Consider the following 21,038-nt stretch of genomic DNA (forward strand, 5'->3'; position numbering starts at 1 on the left):
TTTGCATTTCTTTTCCATGGGGATGGTCTTGATCCCTGTCTCCTGTACAATGTCATGAACCTCCATCCATAGTTCATCAGGCACTCTATCTATCAGATCTAAGCCCTTAAATTTATTTCTCACTTCCACTGTATAATCATAAGGGATTTGATTTAGGTCATACCTGAATGGTCTAGTGGTTTTCCCTACTTTCTTCAGTTTAAGTCTGAATTTGGCAATAAGGAGTTCATGATTTGAGCCACAGTCAGCTCCCAGTCTTATTTTTGCTGACTGTATAGAGCTTCTCCATCTTTGGCTGCAAAGAATATAATCAATCTGATTTCAGTGTTGACCATCTGGTGATGTCCATGTGTAGAGTCTTCTCTTGTGTTGTTGGAAGAGGGTGTTTGCCATGACCAATGTGTTCTCTTGGCAAAACTTTATTAGCCTTTGCCCTGCTTCATACTATTCTTAGTGTCTGTGATTAGATAATAGGCCATCATGACAAGCCCGTAATTTCCTGAGGCATTTTTTATTTAGTTATTTTGGGATATTTTATAATTTACTTTCTCTTTAGAATATTTTGTAAATGGCAACTAAAACCCATTTTTAACAAACACCTATAAACAACCCAGTGTTAAAAATAAGGAAGCAAAAAAAAATATTGCCCAAACTCTGAGGTCACTGACACTGTTTTTGGAGAGAAGTCTAACAACCACTGAACGCACTCCACCTCCCAGCCCCTTTCAGACAGAAAAGTCTGTGGTTCCTACGCACTGTGGTGGGGGAAGGTAGTGGTCATTTTTAAGAATAACTTTTATTCAATTTACTTAGTATATTGAATTATTTGTAATTAACTAATTAAAATTAATTCATATCAATTTATTTAATAATTTGGGCGACTGAGTTTTTCACGTTTAAGTTAACTGAATAAAAATATTCAGCTAAACTGAGTCACTTTGCTGTATAGACCAGCACAACACTGTAAATCCAACTATACTTCAATTAAAAATTTTTTTCAATTTGCCTATTGCTTTATACTCACAACAATCATGTAAATTAGTTCAGAGTAGTTGCATGATTTGCCCAAGTACACACAGCTAGTTAGAAGCTATAATCTTTTACAATAACTTTTTTTTCCCTTAAGGGGGAAATTTCCCATACCCCAACTAAAGGCCAATACATCTACATCCTCCCATAGAATGAGTTCCTACATCTAGGCAGGACATCTAGTTATTACCTCGCACAAGAAGGGGGAAGATGTTGAAAAAAACATAGAGGCCAAAAAAAAAAACAACTTATCTCCCTAAATACTGTGGGGTGAGCAGGAAGGTACAACCCAGAAATACTTTCTAGGTTTTCTCTCCTCTTTTTGCAACAGAGATTAAGAGTAAGGTATCACATTGGGTCATTTTGGCTGTCATTGTCCTGTGACTTCCCTATCAACCTCAAGTACTTCTGGAGTCCCTTTCCTTTCTCCACTTTGCCCTAAGAGAGTTAACCCTTCCACTGCCTTCAAGGAATTTAGCATCCAGCATCACCTTCCAGTTGTGGGAGAGAATACTTCCTCCTTTGCTTCTCCAGGCCCAGCCCATTCAAGCAGCGTCTCCCCACCCCCTCGAGTCTCTTAGAGTTAAAGCTGCTGGGATCACATCTCCCTGGCAGCCAGTGCTTTCTTAACCCGGTCTTGGAAGGTAGCTGATTTCTGGCCAGAGGAAGAAGACAGTGAAATGTGCTCTGAGTAGGGATGGTTATGCAAGATTCAAGGAGGAGAAGGAAGCTGAGAGGGGAGCTGGTGAGTCAGAGGAAAAAAGCTGTACAGCTTAGCTGGCAGAGCCTTCAGAGTGGTGGAGAAGCCCAAGCTGTTGACAAGGTAAGGAGAGAATTCCCCGTGTACACCTCCAGAGCAGGGCCATTATTCCCAGGTCCTTGGAGCAGAGTTTCAGATAACATGGGACAACTAAGCTGGGCATTTCTTTGTGAATGGCAGAGAGGTGTTGGAGAGGGGATGGATCAGAATCACCTGGATAATATTCCCCAAAAGCACAAGTTGCCTGCCAGCAGCTCTCCTAACCCCACGCACCCCCATCCCTAAGAAAGAGCCTAGAAAGTGAGTGGGGCTATTCTGATGTATACTTTATAGCTGGTTCATCTTACTTATTCCGATGCTGGCTTCTGTGTTTCCTGTAGCTTCTCCTCCGCTCAGGTGCTGGGAAGTGAGGGCCAGAGGTGCTAAGAGCTACAGATTTTCTCTAGCTCAGCTGACATTTAGTGTGATAACTGAATTCTCAGATCTGAGACCCAAAATATCCAGGTCTAATCAGGCGGGGCTGTTTTTATCATTGAGAATTAAAGTTCACTTATTCTGAAACACGGAGGTGTGGCTCATCACTGTTCTATGTGATGTATTTAATTGGACTGTTGTCATTACTGTGACTAGAAGGGCTTTCAAAGTTGTGGAGCTCCATTCCGATGTAAAATAAGATTAAATTATGAGGCCAGTGAGTCAGCCAAGGTAGAAGAGACTTCTGTCTTGTAAGGCTGTGGACAAGTCTGGAACTTCTAACTGTGAGTAAAATACCTTTAAAAAAATTATTTGAGTCTTCAGGCTACTCTCTAGTTGTGCTTGGGCTTCTCATTGGGGTGGCTTCTCTTGTGGCAGAGCACAGGCTCTAGGGGCACGGGCCTCAGCAGTTGTGGCACAGGGCCTCATCAGTCACGGCTCATGGGCTCTACAGCACAGGTTCAGTAGTTGCAGCACCCTGGTTTAGTTGCTCTAATGCCTATGGGATCTTCCCAGATCAGGGGATCCAACCCGTGTCTCCTGCATTGGCGGGTGGGTTCTCTACCACTGGGCCATCAAGGAAGCCCCATGTGGAACATTTTTAAAGTCTTTATTACATGTGTTACAACACTGCTTCTGTGTTACATTTTGGTTTTCTGGCCACAAGGACTATTGGATCTTAGCTGCCCAACCAGGGATTGAACCTGACCCCCTGCCTAGGAAGGCAAAGTCTTTACCACAGGACTGCCAAGGAAGTCCCAATATAGTGTTCGTTTTTTCTTTATTTATTTTTGGTTGCGCTGGGTCTTTGTTGCTGCACTTGGGCTTTCTCTACTTGCGGAAGTGGGGGCTACTCTTTGTTGTGGTACTCAGGCTTTCTCATTGTGGGGGATTCTTTTGTCGCAAAGCACAGGCTCTGGGCGTGCTGGCTTCAGTAGTTGAGGCACACAGGCTCGGCAGTTGGAGCTGTCGGGCTCTAGAGCTTGGCTTCAGTAGTTGAGTCACACAAGCTTAGTTGCTCTGCAGCATGTGGAATCTTCCCAGATCAGGGGTCAAACCCATGTCCTGTGAATTGGCAGGCTGATTCTCATCCACTGCACCACCAGGGAAGACCCCAGTATGTTTTTAAATTACGCTTCTTGGAAGGAGATGACAGGTTGTGCTGTGAGTGTTTTTTTCCTTCTATTTTCTTCTTTTACTAATGGACCCAGGGAAGTTTTGTGAGTAGTCTATTGCCCCTCAATGGGGCTTTAATTTCTTATTAATAAATATATATTTTTAGTGATGCTCATGGTTTTTACCCCCTTAGTTCTAAATAATACATGCTCTGTATAGAACTTAATTTTTTAGAGTTAGGTTCACTGTGCCATATTGCTTCTAAACTATGGTTCTGACTTAATATCTTGCTCCATGCAGTTGAGATAGTATTGGTTTTGTGCTCAATACTCAGTAAAATCATCTAAATTTTAGTAACTAATATGGGTTTGATCCCTGGGTCAGGAAGATCCTCTGGAGGAGGAAATGACAACCCACTTCAGTATTCTTGCCTAGAGAATCCCATGGACAGTGGAGCCTGGCTGGCTACAGTCCATGGGGTCGCAAAGAGTGGACATAACTGAAGTGACTTAGTATGTATGCACACATGCCACTTCTCACACTCATTTATTTAGTCATTTGTTCAACAAGTACTTAATGAGCCCTAATCAGTTGTGTGTTTTATGTGCCTGTAAACAAGATAAGATATAGCGTTCACCTTTAAGTAATAGCAGCCCAGTGGAGATATTCATCCTCCACTGTCCTACAGGGGCTTCCCCTGTTGCTCAGCTGATAAAGAATCTGCCTGCAATGTGGGAGACCTAAGTTCAATCTCTAGGTTAGGAAGATCCCCTGGAGGAGGAAAAGGCTATCCACTCCAGTATTCTGGCCTGGAGAATTCCATGGACTCTATAGTCCATGGGGTCGCAAAGAGTCGGACACGACTGAGCAACTTTCACTTCACTTAACTGTACTACAGAGAGAGAGATGGATGGGAATGGAAAGTTCGGGAGAAAACTAAATCTTGGGAGGAAATAAGATACCTTTCAGGGAGAAAGCTGAGAGGTGGGCAGAATCTTGAGGAAAGAGTGGTTGTCTTGCAAATGTCTCAGAGCTTGTAAACAATGGGGCAGGGACTTCCCTGGTGGCTCAGTGGTAAAGAATCCACCTGCCAATGCTGGAGACACAGGGTTCCATCCCTCGTCTGGGAAGATCCCACTTGCTGTGGAGCAACTAAGTCCATGTGCCAAAACTACTAAGCCAGTACTCTAAAATCTGGGAGCCATAACTACTGAAGCCCACCAGCCCTAGAGCCCATGCTCCACAACAAGAGAAGCCACCACAATAAGAAACCTGTGCGCCACAACTAGAGAGTAGCCTCTACTCACTGCAAGTAGAGAAAAGCCCTCGCAGCAACGAAGACCCAGCACAGCCAAAAAAATTTAAATTATTAAAAATAAATAACAGGGCACGTTGTAAGAACTGGAAGTCAAATTCAGAACCTAAGGTGTCAGAAAGGGAAGGGAGTGACAGAAGATCTAAGATTGGATTATGTAGGGCCCCCGGACATGAGAATTGGGGATTTAATCCTATATGTGTCAGAAAGCTACTGAAGGACTTTAAGGAAGGGAATGACAGGCTTGTGCTTTAAAAAGATAGATTCTGACAGCAGTGAATGAGGTGGAGAGCTGAGGGAGAGAACTGAGAGACAGAAGTGAGAGGCTACTTACTAAAGAAGCCAGGCTAGAGATGAGCAGACTCATTTTGATAACAGAGAGGGCAGAGTTCAAACATGCATCAAATAGCCAGAAAAGAACACTCAGGAAGGTGCACTAGGGACCTCTCATAAATGCTTCCCAACCTCAAGGAGAGTCTACAGAGGAAGTAGTGTAGGACAGCCGAGGAGAGGTGATGGTTAGATGAGAGGAGATTGCCATGAAAAGCCTTCAGTTTCCTGTTCTTTCTGGGCCGCCTCTACACTGATTCCAGTGACTGCAGAGATGATCTTTCCCTGAGATACACCCTCAAGGGTCTCTGGCTGAGCTCATCAGCCCCATCATGGGTTGCTTAGATCCAGGTTGTATCCAGATCTCAGTGACAAGAGATGGGATTCACTTTACAAAAGCACACTTTCCTGCTGGCCAGGGAAAGTGCTCATGGAAAGAAAAAACAGAGAAAGTGAGAGGGTTCCCTTGACAGTCCCTGAAAACTGTGGCCAATTAAAGCCTGAGGACAACCGAGGACGAGTCTGAAGGCCAGGCACCAGCTCTGGGTGAGAATGGGCATGAGGTCAGGAGCCACAGGCAGGAAAGGAGCGCTCAGAGCATGAAGCCCACTCTGGACCCTGAGCTGGCCCGAAGCCACATGGGGGCAGGAGGTGGACTTTTGAAAGGTCCATGTTACCAGTCCCTAGGAAATGTTATCTTTTTCCTGAGCTGATTATAGGCCCTGCCTATAAAATTCTATCCTTGTATTTCTACATAGGTCAAGTTCTTTCCTTTCTCTTTTGCTCCATTAATTCCTATATTTGTTCTAAACTTTTCATCATACTCAAATTGTCTTTGGGAGAAGGTCAGTTCCTCAATACTTGGCTCAATTCTTGAGTCATTATCAAACATGGCTTAGTTTCTAATCATTTCCTCTTGGGCTCAAGTTCAAAAGAACTAGGTCCTGTTCTTCTTAGCTGGTCCTGCTGTAACCTTCAGGGCCAAGACAGGAATTACTATTCATTGATATGTTCCTGGCATATAACAATGTGCTTTTTTTGGCACATGGGAGAGATGATCCTCACTGGATCTGCTGGCACATGTGGAGGAAATGTATTGTTGTCATGAATGGAAGAGAAAAGTTTCTGGGCCACTGCCACTTAAGGTTTGGTTGAGGTCATCACACACTTCCCAGAAGGTTCAGGGGACTTCCAAGGGAAGCCCATGGGCTGGCAAAGCATGTTCTACCTCTTCAGGAAGCAAGCCATAAACTCCAAGAGGCACATCTGTGGCTGTCCAACTCCTCCTCTAAAATCTGCTCCCTAAAATCTCTGGAGCTCTAGACACAGACAGTGGTTTATGACCAGTATGAAGCCTAACTGGACAACAGATACCAAAGGTACACATACCCATACTCTCTGACTCAGCAATTCCACTTCTTGGGAGTTAGCTTACATGCTTGGATAATGATGTGTGAACATAAAGGTCATTACTGAAAGCTCTGAAGTGGCCAAAGACTGGAAAAACCCCAAAGTTCACCAATGAGGACACTGGTTAAATACTGATAAATTGTGGTACATCTGTACAATAAAATTCTATGTTGTGATAGCCTAAGATACCCCTCTGTTTGTTCTTCCACGGTCTTCCACTTCAGCATGATACCGCCCAAAAGAATGAAGCTCCTGCTGTTCCTGGCTTCCCAGATGGCCATCTTCATTCTGTTCATCCTTGTGTACTCCCATGATGACAACTCCCTGCAGGTGAAGGAGGAACCCAAGTCCCCGCACACGCATGTGCTGGTCCTGTCTTCGTGGCGCTCTGGCTCCTCTTTTGTAGGGCAGCTTTTTGGACAGCACCCAGATGTCTTTTACCTGATGGAGCCCGCCTGGCACGTGTGGATGACCTTCACACAAAGCACAGCCCAGAGGCTGCATATGGCTGTGCGGGACCTCATTCGGGCCGTCTTTCTGTGTGACATGAGTGTCTTTGATGCCTACATGAATCCTGGCCCCCGGAAACAGTCCAGCCTATTCCAGTGGGATGGCAGCCGGGCCCTGTGTTCCCCACCTGCCTGCAACCTCTTCCCGCGAGATAAGATCATACCCCAGGCCCACTGCAGGATTCTGTGCCACCAGCAGCCCTTCGAGGTGGTGGAGGAGGCCTGCCGCACCTACAGCCACGTGGTGCTCAAGGAGGTGCGCTTCTTCAACCTGCAGGTGCTCTACCCTCTGCTGAGAGACCCTTCCCTCAACCTGCACATTGTGCACCTGGTCCGGGACCCCCGCGCAGTGTTCCGGTCCCGAGAACACACCACGAATGAACTTAAGATTGATAGCCACATTGTGATGGGGCAGCATTGGCAGAAACTCAAGGAGGAGGATCAACCTTACTATGCGATGCAAGTCATCTGCCAAAGCCAGCTGGAGATCTTCAAAGCTGTACAGTCCTTGCCCAAAGCCCTAAGGCAGCGCTACCTGCTCGTGCGCTATGAGGACTTGGTCCGGGACCCCCTGGGCCAAACTGCCCGAATGTATGAATACGTAGGGCTGAAATTCTTGCCCCGGCTCCAGACTTGGGTACATAATATCACTCGAGGCAAGGGCATGGGTAAGCACGCCTTCCACACAAATGCCAGGAATGCGCTCAATGTCTCTCAGGCCTGGCGCTGGTCCCTGCCTTATAAAAAGGTTTTTCGACTTCAGAAAGTCTGCAGGAATACCATGAACCTGCTGGGCTACCACCTTGTCACATCAGACCAAGAGCAGAAAAATCTGTCGCTGGATCTTCTGTCTACCTGGAGCCCCTATGAGCTGGTCTACCAAGAGGATTAAGGAGGCTCCTTCTCCACCCAGCACCAGCTTCAGCCACGTTAATTGAAGGCTATTTCTGAGCTTTGACAGTATGTGTCAGTGTACGCGTGAGAACGGGTTTGCCCACACATGTTCAAATCGAGAGATCTCTGTGTCTCTGCTCATTTCTAGAAAAGAGACTTGGGAACCTTATGTGAGAAGCACATACCAACCAACAAAACAGAAGTGATGCCTTTCTTCTCTTTTTGGCCTTCCTACCTGTGTATACCTCAGAGATTCTGTGGCCTGGGTCCTACATAGTACAAGCAGTATCACTGGAGAAAATCCATAAACTCCTCTGTCCACATCTTGCCCAATGGGAAAGGACAGAAACAGGAAAAAAACAGGGAAATGGGTCTTCTGCCAAAGAGCCCACCAACATATTCAATAGACATGTTAACTCTGAGCACTCAGAGCTCCCAGTGGATTAAAAAGAGAGCAGGGATCAGGGTTGGATGCTTACCTGTGAGCCTGGCCACAACTGTCAATTTACACAAATACAGAAGAAAACCTCTGCACAACACAGCAAGCTTTTAAGTTCATGGGGTGGCTGGACCCAATTTGGACATCAGTTCCCCTCAGTGTTTTCCTATTTTAAGCTGTGAAATTGCCGTCTGTTAACACTAAAATTTCAAAATAAGATTCTGTTTGGAGTGTACCTTTTTATGCTTTCTAATTAGTTAGTAGTAAATGTTCATTCTTATGGGATCTTAGCTAACAGCTTAATCATCTTTATAGATTTCTTTTACTGAAATATTTTATTTTTTAAATTAAAAAAATTTTTTTACTATAATATAGTTGATTTACAATGTATTAATTTCAGGTATACAGCACAGTGATTCAGTTTTATATATATTTATATATATATATACTTATATTTATAGATTCTTAATAAATACTTTTGTTATTATCTATCACCCACACATAGAACAAAATTGTTAAGACAGTGTTTGGTTCAGACGATGGACTAAGTCTAACTTGGTCAATACTGACCTATACACTGCCCTCTCAAGAACTTGTAGAAAGTAGACAACCACAGCTAAGCCCACTCTCATGTGAGATGTAAGCTGTAATAATACAGGATGCATCACTCTAGTCTGCTGCTGCTGCGGCTGCTAAGTCGCTTCAGTAGTGTCCGACTCTGGGCAACCCCACAGATGGCAGCCCACCAGGCTCCCCCGTCCCTGGGATTCTCCAGGCAAGAACACTGGAGTGGGTTGCCATTTCCTTCTCCAATGCATGAAAGTGAAAACTGAAAGTGAAGTCGCTCAGTCGTGTCCGACCCTCAGCAAGTCCATGGACTGCAGCCCACCAGGCTCCTCCGTCCATGGGATTTTCCAGGCAAGAGTACTGGAGTGGGATGCCATTGCCTTCTCCAACTCTAGGTTCTACAGTTCTTTTAATCTCATACCTCAGCCAGAGGACCTCAGTTATAATATAATTGGTGCCATTCAGCTCTTCCTGGTCACCTCCCCTAACAAGAAAGGTTGTTTCCTTCAGTCTTTGCAGGATTCCTCACATCTAGTTGTGTATCAGAATCACCTGTTAAAGATGTGTTTTGTCATGTCCGACTTCAGATCTGCTGAAGAAGCTGGGATTCTGTATGTTTATCACATGACTCTGTAACTCTTCCACAGCCAGTCTGACAGTGGTACCCCCTGCCCCGGGCAGCAGTACTCTTTGCCTTCTTGCTCCAAGACAGATGACTTCTCCAGTGCCTGCAGAATATCTAAGCACTTACTCACAACACAGGTGCTATCCCTAGGTTGGAAGGAATAGGAAGAAGGTCCCTGTGTGTCTGAAACTCTGTGTCTGAGTCCTGACTCTATAAACATTTCTCTTTGTTCACATCTGAGAGGTACCATCATTTCACTGTTCCTTTTGTTCCCAGGCCCACTTTTGGCATGGTCCTCACTTCATGAAGCTCGCTCCACATCATATGGGAATTTTCCCACTCCATTTTGCTCCTGGGTTGTGCCACCCCTGAGATGCTTGAGTAGATAGTTACCTTTGCCATCTGGGTCTTTGAAGTTAATTTATATGGGTTTTAAATGAGTGAATTTATTCTAATATCTAAACCCATGCCACTCTAGACCCTCCTCAAGAGCCTGGAATCTCTCAGGCATGTGCTTCTTGCCACTATAAACCTTTCAAAACTATAAAAATTTCCCCAACGTTGAAAATAAGGTCACGGCAGTAGGTGATGGTGGAAACAGAGTGAAGACGGTCAGTGAGAGAAAGAGATAGTGATAGACGACCATCTCTGATTTTCCCTCTGAAATTCCAGCCTCTACCTCTGTCTTAAAGTTAGCAACTTCCTTAGGAACCATTTCTATGGAATGCCAGAGTACAGAGAAGTTTGCTTTTCCATCTCCAAAAGAGTCACCCCATCCCCAGACAAGGACAGAGTGAAATCTCAGGATCTTATTTAAAATTAAGATCTACTTTAAAATAGTTTTAAATTTCCTATATTCCAAGTCCTGATGTCAGATGAGGTCCATCTTCTTGAAGGACAGTCTTATACATGACCCTATATAGCAGAGGTCCCCAACCTCCAGGCCACAGACTGGTATATCCTATCAGATATCCTATCAGATCAGCAGTAGCACTTGATTAGAAATAAAGAGCACAATAAATGTAATGCACTTGACTCATCCCCAAACCATGCACCCCCACCCCGGTCCATGAAATTGGTGCCAAAATCCCTGGTGCCAAAAAAGGTTGAGGACCACTGCTATATAGGAGCCACTGGTAGCTGTTTAGATTTAAATAAGTTAAAATTAAAATGAAATTCAGTTCCTCAGTTGCATTAGCCATGTTTCAAGTACTTAACAGCAACATGTGGTTAATGGCTACTGTACTGGACACCACAGATATAGGTCATTTCCATCACTGTAAAAGTTCTATCAGATAGTTCTGGTCTAAATTAATTTCTATTTGTTTGCAGTATCATATTCTTAACCTCAAACCACAACCCCCCCCCAAAAAAAGTTTGGAGAATATAATATTGTAATGGCATTCTTATGTAAGAATGTGTAGTATAAAATCATGCTATATTACCTCTGAAACTGTGACCCAGTGCTGAGCAATATTTAGAGAGCAATGGAATGTCTCCTACTGAAGTGTTCAGGAAGCTGGCACTGAAGTTCAGGGGTGCCAGGGGCAGTACAATCAATTATGGGACATGCGGAATTTGGGAAGCTGAGAACCCATGACGAGTACAGAGGACTGTGTTCTGCAGAACAGCCTTACTACTCTGGAGGCATCTGTTCCAGCCCTCCACCTCCGCCAAACAGGGAGGTATTTGTTTGCTTGCCAAGCCTATTTGAGCTGCACAGGACCCAAGGATGAGTTTGAACACAGATGAGGGTTGAATGTGAGCTAAATTTCTTAGGGCTAGTAATCAGGCTTGGGGAATGAGCTATTTCATGTCTAGAGAAACATAATGGCCTGAAATGCCTAATTGCAGGAAAGTGATTGATGATTTTTATAAAAAGACATACTGGGTAAGTGCCCTAAGCCCACCAATTTGGGGAGAGAAAGGAGCCCCAAAATTTTAAATATGTGTTTGGAGGATGAGAAAAGGTTAGCTTGGAAACAAAGTGGTGTTGACCGTGTTTCTCTGTGGCTACATTTTCTATATAATGAGAGCAATTGCTAAGTTTTTAAATTACTTTTAATTAAAATTATATTCTTTTCAGCTTGTGAATAGTAGTTATAGGGAGAAATGAGAAGGTAGAATCAGATTTTTGTGCAAAATCTGTCACTGAATAGTATGTAACATCTTTCTTAAAAGAATAGCTTATAATTTTTATAAGCTATTTTTAAATTTTTAAATTTTTATAATTTTTAAATTTTTAAATTTTTATAATTTTTATAATAGCTTATAATAGCTTATGTAAATATAAAGCAAAACATAAGTTAATTTCTCTGAGTATGCATATTATAACGACTCTATTGAATTACTTTCACAGACTAGCAAAGCTAAATTAAAAATAAACATATGTAAGTGACATAGGCCACCAGTATACGTCTGGTCAGTATTAGTGGGGGATCCCCAATACCCTGGCATTTCTATTGAGGGCTAGGCCCCTCTCCTGCATAAATATTCCTGTTCATTCAGAGAAAGACTATTTTCTAAAAGCAGTACTGAGGAAAAAGTAAGGACAGATAATCAAAGCAAGGATATTGAATATAGGATTAAGTTAAAGGATTTCTTCATTCATCTCATACATTTGATGGGCATGCCAAGGAATGTTCAAGGTGCTGTGGATATAGCAGCCAACATCATAGGCAAAGCCCCTCCTTTCATGAAGCTTCTATTTCGGTCTGTTGGGGAGTGGAGGAATAAACAGTAAATACATGTCAGATGGTGATAAGTACTGTGGGGAAGAATAAAGCTGGGTAAGTGTTTGGGAGGTGAGGGAGAGTAATGTTTTAAAGAGGGCAATAAGGAATATCTTTGCTGAGAAAGTGGTATTTGAGCAGAGGCATTTGTGGAGCAGAGATCTGGGACAAAGTGCCCCAGTAAATGCCAATGTCAATATGGACAGGATCCATCAGGGTCCAGTGAGAACCTGTTATATGCTTGGTAGTATGCTGAGTGTTGTGGAGGATAAATAAGTACAGATGTTACAGAAAGAACAGTATGACCAAGAGGTTATGTGCTCATAAACATGTGGGCTCTAGAACTGGGTTGTCTGGGTGACTCTGCTGTTACCAGTTGGGTGACCTCAGCAAGTCTCTCAACATCTTATGTCTCAGTTCCCTTAACTGTAGGGTGGGTATAATAATAGCAGTACTGACTCCTTGGAGTTGCCAGGATAGCTAATGAGTTGATATACAGAACCTGTTTAGAAAGCATCTGGTGCTCATTACTGCAAGCTGTGAATATCTTGGTAACAACACTGGTCTCAGCTCTCAAGGATTGTCTTTCAACATTTCTGGTAACATCCTTATTAAGGTGAAGTTTAACAGCAGATCAAAAACCCTTTATTTAAGGCATTTCTTATCATGATACCATTAGGAAATTGATAATTTTCTGACATTCTAGTTTTTCAATATCAGTAGTTCTTAACCAGAGGTGACTCTGCCTCACAAGGGACATGTGGCAACATCCAGAGACATTTCTGGTTGTCACACTTTGCAGAGGGGGCATTTCTGGCACCTAGTGGGGAAGGGCCTGAAATACTGCTAAACCTACAATGTACAGGAAAGCCCTCCCTTAACTAATACATGATTAACACATGAAGGACAAAGAGCTGAAGATTCAAATAAATTTCTCTTCCACCTTCATTCAATTACATTCAGTCTCACTCAAATGGGACACCAGCAGGCCAAGTGTTATGACTGCAGTGATGTTATAACCTGGGCTCATTTGAGACCCAGTCAAGTGATCTCAAAGGGAGAAGTGGTAGACACATTACAACAACAAGAATAGCACCATAGAAGTCTGACATGAGGAAGTGACCGCAGCCAGGCTTCCAGAGACCAGCCAGTCATTCACGGGCCAATCTATGCCTTAACTGATCTTCACTCATGTCGACCCTAATTCAGTTAGCTGTGGCTTGAAGAGGAGAGTTTAAAGGCACAAAACAAGGTCACACAGGGCCTTGGGCAAGACGGGCAGATGAATGAAGCCAGACACAGACTCTGTGCTAGACAAATGAATTGTCTAACGTTTATGGGAACAGAAGACACACTGACAGTTGTCAAAAAGTTCCATAGGCACCACGGAATTTAAACCACAATACCTCATCACTACCACCATCACCACCCCTAACCAACAAGCCTTCTGAGATGTTTTTCCCCCTAATTGCCACCCCCACCATGAAATGTTAATACCACTAACACATGGTGTGTCTATTTTTTTATGGTGGCCCTTTGGAGGGTCCAAAGCACCGTAATATTTACTCATTTTTCTGCCTCCCCCTAAACCACTTTTTGCTGCTGCTAAGTCGCTTCAGTCGTGTCCAGCTCTGTGCGATCCCATAGACGGCAGCCCACCAGGCTCCCCCGTCCCTGGGATTCTCCAGGCAAGAACACTGGAGTGGGTTGCCATTTCCTTCTCCAATGCATGAAAGTGAAAACTGAAAGTGAAGTCGCTCAGTCGTGTCCGACTCTTAGCAACCCCATGGACTGCAGCCTACCAGGCTGCTCCATCCATGGGATTTTCCAGGCAAGAATACTGGAGTGGGGTGCCATTGCCTTCTCCAAAACCACTTTTTACACCAATGGTAATTTTGATCTTCACTGAGAATGCATGCTTTAGACCACTGTCCCAATATTTTTAAAGCTCCATTCCATGTAGCTCCTCTCTTTATTTCCTCATCATATCTTTTCATTTGTCATCTCCCCAAACTATGTTCCTTGTGCTCACCAATGATAGCTGTACCTTGCTCAATAATGACTGAATATGGTTTTGAAAAATAACACATATAAGAACAATTTGTAAACTGTAAAGACCATGAAAATTTTGGTTAGCAGTAGTAGTAAAATAATAATACAAGTAATTCTGACTGTTGTCCTCCCTGCCAGCCCTAATCCTAATCATTTGGGGATGGTCCGGCTTTCCTTACCAGTTCTCACATCGACTTCTTATGGTCCTGGAAGAACAATAAGGAAGCCAGTTTACGGTCTGTTTGTTTTTTAAGTTTATAACAAGAGTTGGTAACAAATGGAATAGGCACATGAAATAGGTTCATAAAGAATGAGGAGCGTTTCAGAAAATAGTAGCTATTGCTCTACCCTAAATCAATGTGAATCTAAATGGCTAACTGCAGATCATTTAAACATGTTGAATGAAAAGAAAAGTTCCTACCATTTTATATGGCAGTGAGGTGAATGACCCAACCTAAACCAAACTGTAAGACCTTAGCAGATGCAATACACACACACCACTCGAGATGCAAATAAGCTTGAAAAAGTTGACTACACTAAATTTAACTGAGTATTCAAATGTGAGACCCTCAGAGCTTCAAATATGTTAATATGCATATTAAAAAGGGATTGGAGTATACAGCAGTTCTCCCAAACTTCTTTGACCAAGGAAGTTTTCTCCTGTTAACATCTGTCAGGGGAATGTTTTGAGAAAGACCAGTTAGAGAAATGCTGAATTGTCTTCAGCCACCATAACTCTGGATGGCCCCAACACTCGGGCTTCAACTTGCCTCCTGCCAAGCCCAAGCAGGCAAAAGCTGAATGGAGAAAATCACAGGAGGGCAGCTTAGTTCACAAAGAATTAGAATCATCTCCATCAGTTTATGGTCACTTCAACACTCACTTGCAACCTTGCAACCCTTTTCCTCCTCTCCAGAAGAACTTCCCACAACCATCTTCTGACCACATGCCTTCCCCTCCTTCCCAAGAGAAAGGAAAACCATCAGATACCAATTTCTCAACCACTCTGTACAAATAACCAAACCCCCCTTAGCATTCTGTCTTCATTCTTATCTTGGGTTACAATATAGATGTTAGTCTATCTCCTGTTAAGACCATCATAGTTTTGTATTTCAGCCCCTTCTCACCTTTTTAAGAACTATATATTTTTATTATTCACTGCCTTTCTTCTGAACTCAGTTTCTCTTCAACTGAATCCTTCTCTCTGGCTTTTAACTTACTCAAGTCTCTACCATCTTGGAAAAACTCTCCCTCATTCCCACATCCTTAACCAAACACTGGCCCCTCTGTCAGCACCTTCACAGCCAAACTTCTCTAAAGAATTATCTGCATTCATTGACTTTATTTTCTTACCTTCTACTTCCTCCTCAACTCACTTCAATCTGGATTTTTCCTCCTTCTCTAAACAACTCTAACAACAAAAATTAAATTCCATTTTGCTCACTCAACCCTATGAACACTTTCCAATTTTCATTTGATTTGAACTCTCAGCAACAATTGACTTTATTGACTATTTCATCCCCTGGAGAAGGGAAAGGCTACCCACTCCAATATTCTGACCTGGGGAATTCCACGGGCTGAATAGTCCCTAGGGTCGCAAACAGCTGGACATGACTGAGGGACTTTCACTTTTACTTTGCTTGAAATCAGTCAGTTCAGTCATTCAGTCATGTCCAACTCTTTACAATCCCATGGACTGCAGCATGCCAGGCTTCCCTGTCCATCACCAACTCCGAGAGCTTGCTCAAACTCATGTCCATTGAGTCAGTGATGCCATCTAACCATCTCATCCTCTGTCATCCCCTTCTCCTCCTGCCTTCAATCTTTCCCAGCATCAGGGTCTTTCCCAATGAGTCAGTTCTTCTCATCAGGTGGCCAAAATATTGGAGCTTCAGTTTCAGCATCACTCCTTCCAATGAATATTCAGGACTAATTTCCTTTAGGATTGACTGGTTATATCTTCCTGAAGCCCAAGGGACTCTGAAGAGTCTTCTCCAACACCATAGTTCAAAAACATCAATTCTTTGGCGCTCAGCTTTCAACTCTCACATCCATACATGATTACTGGAAAAACCACAGCTTTGACTAGATGGACCTTTGTTGGCAAAGTAATGTCTCTGCTTTTTAGTATGCTGTCTAGGTTGGTCATAGCTTTTCTTCCAAGGAGCAAGCATCTTTTAATTTCATGGCTATACTTACCATCTGCAGTGATTTTGGAGCCCAAGAAAATAAAGTCTGTCACTGTTTCCATTGTTTCCCCATCTATTTGCCATGAAGTGACAGGACCCGATGCCATGTTCCTTGTTTTTTGAATGTTGAGTTTTAAGCTAGCATTTTCACTCTCCTCTTTTACTTTCATCAAGAGTCTCTTTAGCTCTTCTTAGCTTCTACCATAAGGATGGTGTCATCTACATATTTGAGGCTATTGATATTTCTCCCAGAAATCTTGATTCCAGCTTGTGCTTCATCCAGCCCAGCATCTCACATGATAAACTCAGCATATAAGTTAAATAACCAGGGTGACAATATACAGCCTTGACATACTCCTTTCCTGATTTGGAACCAGTCCATTGTTCCATGTCCGGTTCTAACTGTTGTTTCTTGACCTAAGAAACTGTTGTTTCTTAGGAGGCAGGTAAGGTGGTCTGGTATTCCCATCTCTTGAAGAATTTTCCACAGTTTGTTGTGATCCACACAGTCAAAGGCTTTGGCATAGTCAATAAAGCAGAAAAAGTGAAAATCAAAGTCGTTCAGTTGTGTCTGACTCTTTGCGACCCCATGGACTATACAGTCCATGGAATTTTCCAGGCCAGAATACTGGAGTGGGTAGCTGTTCCCTTCTCCAAGGTATCTTCCCAACCCAGAAATCGAATCCAGGTCTCCCACATTGCAGGCAGATTCTTTACCAGTAAAGCAGAGGTAGATGTTTTTCTGGAATGCTCTTGCTTTTTCTATGATCCAGGGAATGTTGGTAATTTGATCTCTGGTTTCTTTGCCTTTTCTAAACCCAGCTTGACCTGGAAGTTCTCAGGTCATGTACTGTTGAAGCCTAGCTTGGAAAATTTTGAGCATCATTTTGCTAGCGTGTGAGATGACTGCAATTGTGTGGTAGTTTGAACATTCTTTGGCATTGCCTTTCTTTGCGAAAGAAAGAAATGAGAACTGACCTTTTCCAGTCCTGTGGCCACTGCTGAGTTTTCCAAATTTGCTAGCATATTGAGTGCAGCAATTTCACAGCATCATCTTTTAGGATTTGAAACAGCTCAGCTGTAGTTCTATCACCTCCACTAGCTTTGTTCATAGTGATGCTTCCCAAGGCCCCTTTGACTTCACACTCCAGGACGTCTCACTCTAGGTGAGTCCATTCTAAAGGAGATCAGCCCTGGGTGTTCTTTGGAAGGAATGATGCTAAAGCTGAAACTCCAGTACTTTGGCCACCTCATGCAGAGAGTTGACTCATTGGAAAAGACTCTGATGCTGGGAGGGATTGGGGGCAGGAGGAAAAGGGGACGACAGAGGATGAGATAGCTGGATGGCATCACCGACTTGATGGACGTGAGTTTGAGTGAACTCCAGGAGTTGATGATGGACAGGGAGGCCTGGCGTGCTGCAATTCATGGGGTCGCAAAGAGTTGGACATGACTGAGCAACTGAACTGAACTAAACTGAGGTGAGTGATCACACCATCATGGTTATCTGGGTCATTAAGATCTTTTTCGTATAGTTCTGTGTATTCTTGCCACCTCTTCTTAATATCTTCTGCTTCTGTTAGGTCCATACCATTTCTGTCCTTTATTAAGCCCATCTTTGCATGAATTGTTCCCTTGTATCTCTAATTTTCTTGAAGAGATCTCTAGTCTTTCCCATTCTATCTTTTTCCTCTATTGTTTTGCGTTGATCACTTAGGAAGGCTTTCTAATGTCTCCTTGCTATTCTTTGGAACTCTGATATATATATATCTCCTTGAAATACTATGCTAGTTTTCCTCTGGCCCCTTCTCAGTTTTTTGTAGAAATTTTCTCTTTTATCTAGCTGTTAAATGTTGCAGTTACTTAACATAGACTCAGCACAGATTCTCTTCTCTCTTCACTGTATGCTTTCTCTTAAGACTATCTCAACCATGCCCACAATTTTAAAAACCACCTATATACAGATGACCCACAAATGTATATTCTCCAGCGGAGACTTCTCTGAGTTCTATATCTGAAGTCCAACCACCAATTCAACATATCTTGAACATCTCAGAAGATACCTCAGACTCAACATGTCCAAACACTGTGTTCATGAGTTTCCCTTCCACCTTCAATCACGGCACATATCATCTCTCCTGGGTCTCCTTTCCACGTTTTCAACCCGCTACCATATCAAAAACCTGGACTTTGCCCTTGACTTCTCCTGCTGATCAATGCTACCTCATCAACATGTCTTAAGTTCATGTACATCTCCTCCCCGCCAAAGCTTCTCTGCACTACTTTGTCCATGCCACCATCATCTCCTTCCTGAACCACTGACTGGTCTTCCTGCCTCCAATGCTGCACACATCAATCCAATACCTACACTGTTATTGAAAACTCAGAAAGTCCAGATTCCTTAGTAGAGTTTAGGAAGCCTTCCTGATCTGTCCCCTCACATCCCTCTCTAGTAACCCCCTCTTAGACTTGACTTCCCCCATCTCATATTTGAAGTTCTACCAGTGTACCACATACATGTCTGGATTTTAAATCATGCTGCTTCTCCCACCTGGAATATCCTGTTCTGTTCCACCTTCAACTTTTCTGGCTCATTTTTTTGTTTTTTGTTTTTTTTTTATCCCTCAGTCCTCAACTGAAATAGATCCTCTGGAATTTTTCCTGGTTGAAACTTAAGCCTCTGAGTACAACTTTTACAGGCTTTCTTTCTATTCAAGTGTTTATCACATTGTAATAAAACCTCCCAATTTGAGCTCTTTTAGGGTAAGGTCTATCTTATTCACTGTGGTATAACCAAGGTCTAGTACAGTTCCCAGCATCTAGAAGGCACTCAATAAATAAATACCTGTTTATTTAATGAAACCTTGATCTCAGCCTCATTACGTGTAAAGGGATCATTCTTTACGTAATACTTTTTAAAAGGCCAATCATGAAACACAGTGACATATTTAAAGATTCAGATAAGAAATAACCAACATTTAAGAGTTTCCTGTCAGAGAGAAATAAGGGAAGTTGAATCTTAAAGTCAACAGCTCTGAAGTGTTAGGTCAAGTGAGGTGGCAGGTAGCAGGGTAGATGAAACAGAGGTTCAAAAATTAAGTTGACTTGTATTTTTAGTAGTGATATTATCATAGGAAGAGAAGCTGAAAATTATGCTGGTTGTCTAACGAGCTGCATGTGTTCACAGAATGTAACATATGAACTAATCGATTGCTCCTGGAAGCATTTGGCAAATACTTGCTTAGCGATTACCTTCCAACTGCTTTTTAGCCAAATCTCTAAGCAGAAAATTCATGGCTTCTTTTTTTATTGCTTCTCCACCTTCACAATGGCAAAGTTTGGTTTTAGGAATGGCTTAGGGGAATACAGTCCTCTTTGATTCTTTCTTTTCTTTCACTTTCTACATCCTGTCCATCAGCAAATCCTATTAGCTTGACTTCCAAAATATACCCTGAATCAGGTCACCTCTCATCATCTCCAATGATAATGTTCATCCAAACCAACCTCAAATCTCACCTGAACTGCTGTAAGAACCCCCTACCAGGTCTCTTCCTGCCTGCCTTCATGGTTTGCCTCCAATTTAATAACCAGAATGACCTATCTTAAGAGTAAATTAATGTCAATTCTCTGCATAAAGTCCTCCAGTAAATTATAGCCCAGGTGACTGTAAAAGCAAAATGGAGAAATAAGTTGTTAAATTCATACATGTAATATTATTCAGAAATAAAAAGGAATAAACTACTGATACATGTAACATGGATGCCTCACAAAAGCATCAGGTTAAATGAAAGAACTTTCACATGAAAGAGTTCATGTAATATATAATGTCCTAATTTGTACATACTCTATAATGTCTTAATGTGTACAGTTCTAAGCCAGGAAAAAAACTAATAAATGGTAGGAAAAAAATCATAACGGCGGTTGCCTCTGGGGGCAGAGAGGTGGTGGTGACTGACTGGGAAGAGACATGAGGGAACTTTGTTGTGTGATGGAAATGTTTCATATCAGGATAGAGGAGTTTGGGTTGCACAGGTGCATGAATATATCAAAACTCAATGATTATACTCTTAAGATTTATGTACTTCATTGTATGCAAATTTAATCTCACAAGAAAAAAACTGTAAACAAATATGAAATTCTAGTTAATGATATACATGCTGGAGAATTTAGAAGTTACTGACATCAGTAACTCTGCACTTTATCCAAAAATACCTCAGAGTGATTGATAGACAAATAGGGCAGATATATGATACAACAGCTATAACAAAATGTTAATGGTAGAATCTTGGTAAGGAGAGTATGGGTATTCACTATCAAAATTCTTTCAACTCTGCTGTTTAGAATTTTTCACACTAAAAAGTGATGGGGAGATAAAACTTCCTAAGGTGACCACACTTCTGGAATGGCAGTGTGAGAAGCTCATCTCCCCACTGAAACAAACATTTAACTAGTGAAAATCATTGTTTTTAAACAATCATTTATAATTTCTGGATATTGTCCTAAGAGTATACAGAAAATGAAGAAACATTTATTCAAGAAAGTTTGGTAAATCCTGATAAGAATAGGAAGAGTCTATGGTATTTGAGCCACTTCTCTG

General features: G+C 42.5%; 1 protein-coding gene across 1 annotated transcript; it reads left to right on the forward strand.

Annotated features, from left to right (window-relative positions):
- The first annotated feature begins 1,666 nt into the window (after positions 1-1,666).
- Positions 1,667-8,493, forward strand: CHST4 (carbohydrate (N-acetylglucosamine 6-O) sulfotransferase 4). The gene is made up of 2 exons (XM_010850910.1): positions 1,667-1,852; positions 6,659-8,493. Exon 2 carries the CDS (start codon positions 6,660-6,662, stop codon positions 7,833-7,835), a length of 1,176 nt encoding a protein of 391 aa, XP_010849212.1. The 5' UTR covers positions 1,667-1,852; position 6,659; the 3' UTR covers positions 7,836-8,493.
- Positions 8,494-21,038: the final 12,545 nt, after the last annotated feature.

The sequence above is a fragment of the Bison bison genome, unplaced genomic scaffold, assembly GCF_000754665.1.
Source record: "Bison bison bison isolate TAMUID 2011002044 unplaced genomic scaffold, Bison_UMD1.0 scf7180017864297, whole genome shotgun sequence".
NCBI classification, from domain to species: domain Eukaryota; kingdom Metazoa; phylum Chordata; class Mammalia; order Artiodactyla; family Bovidae; genus Bison; species Bison bison.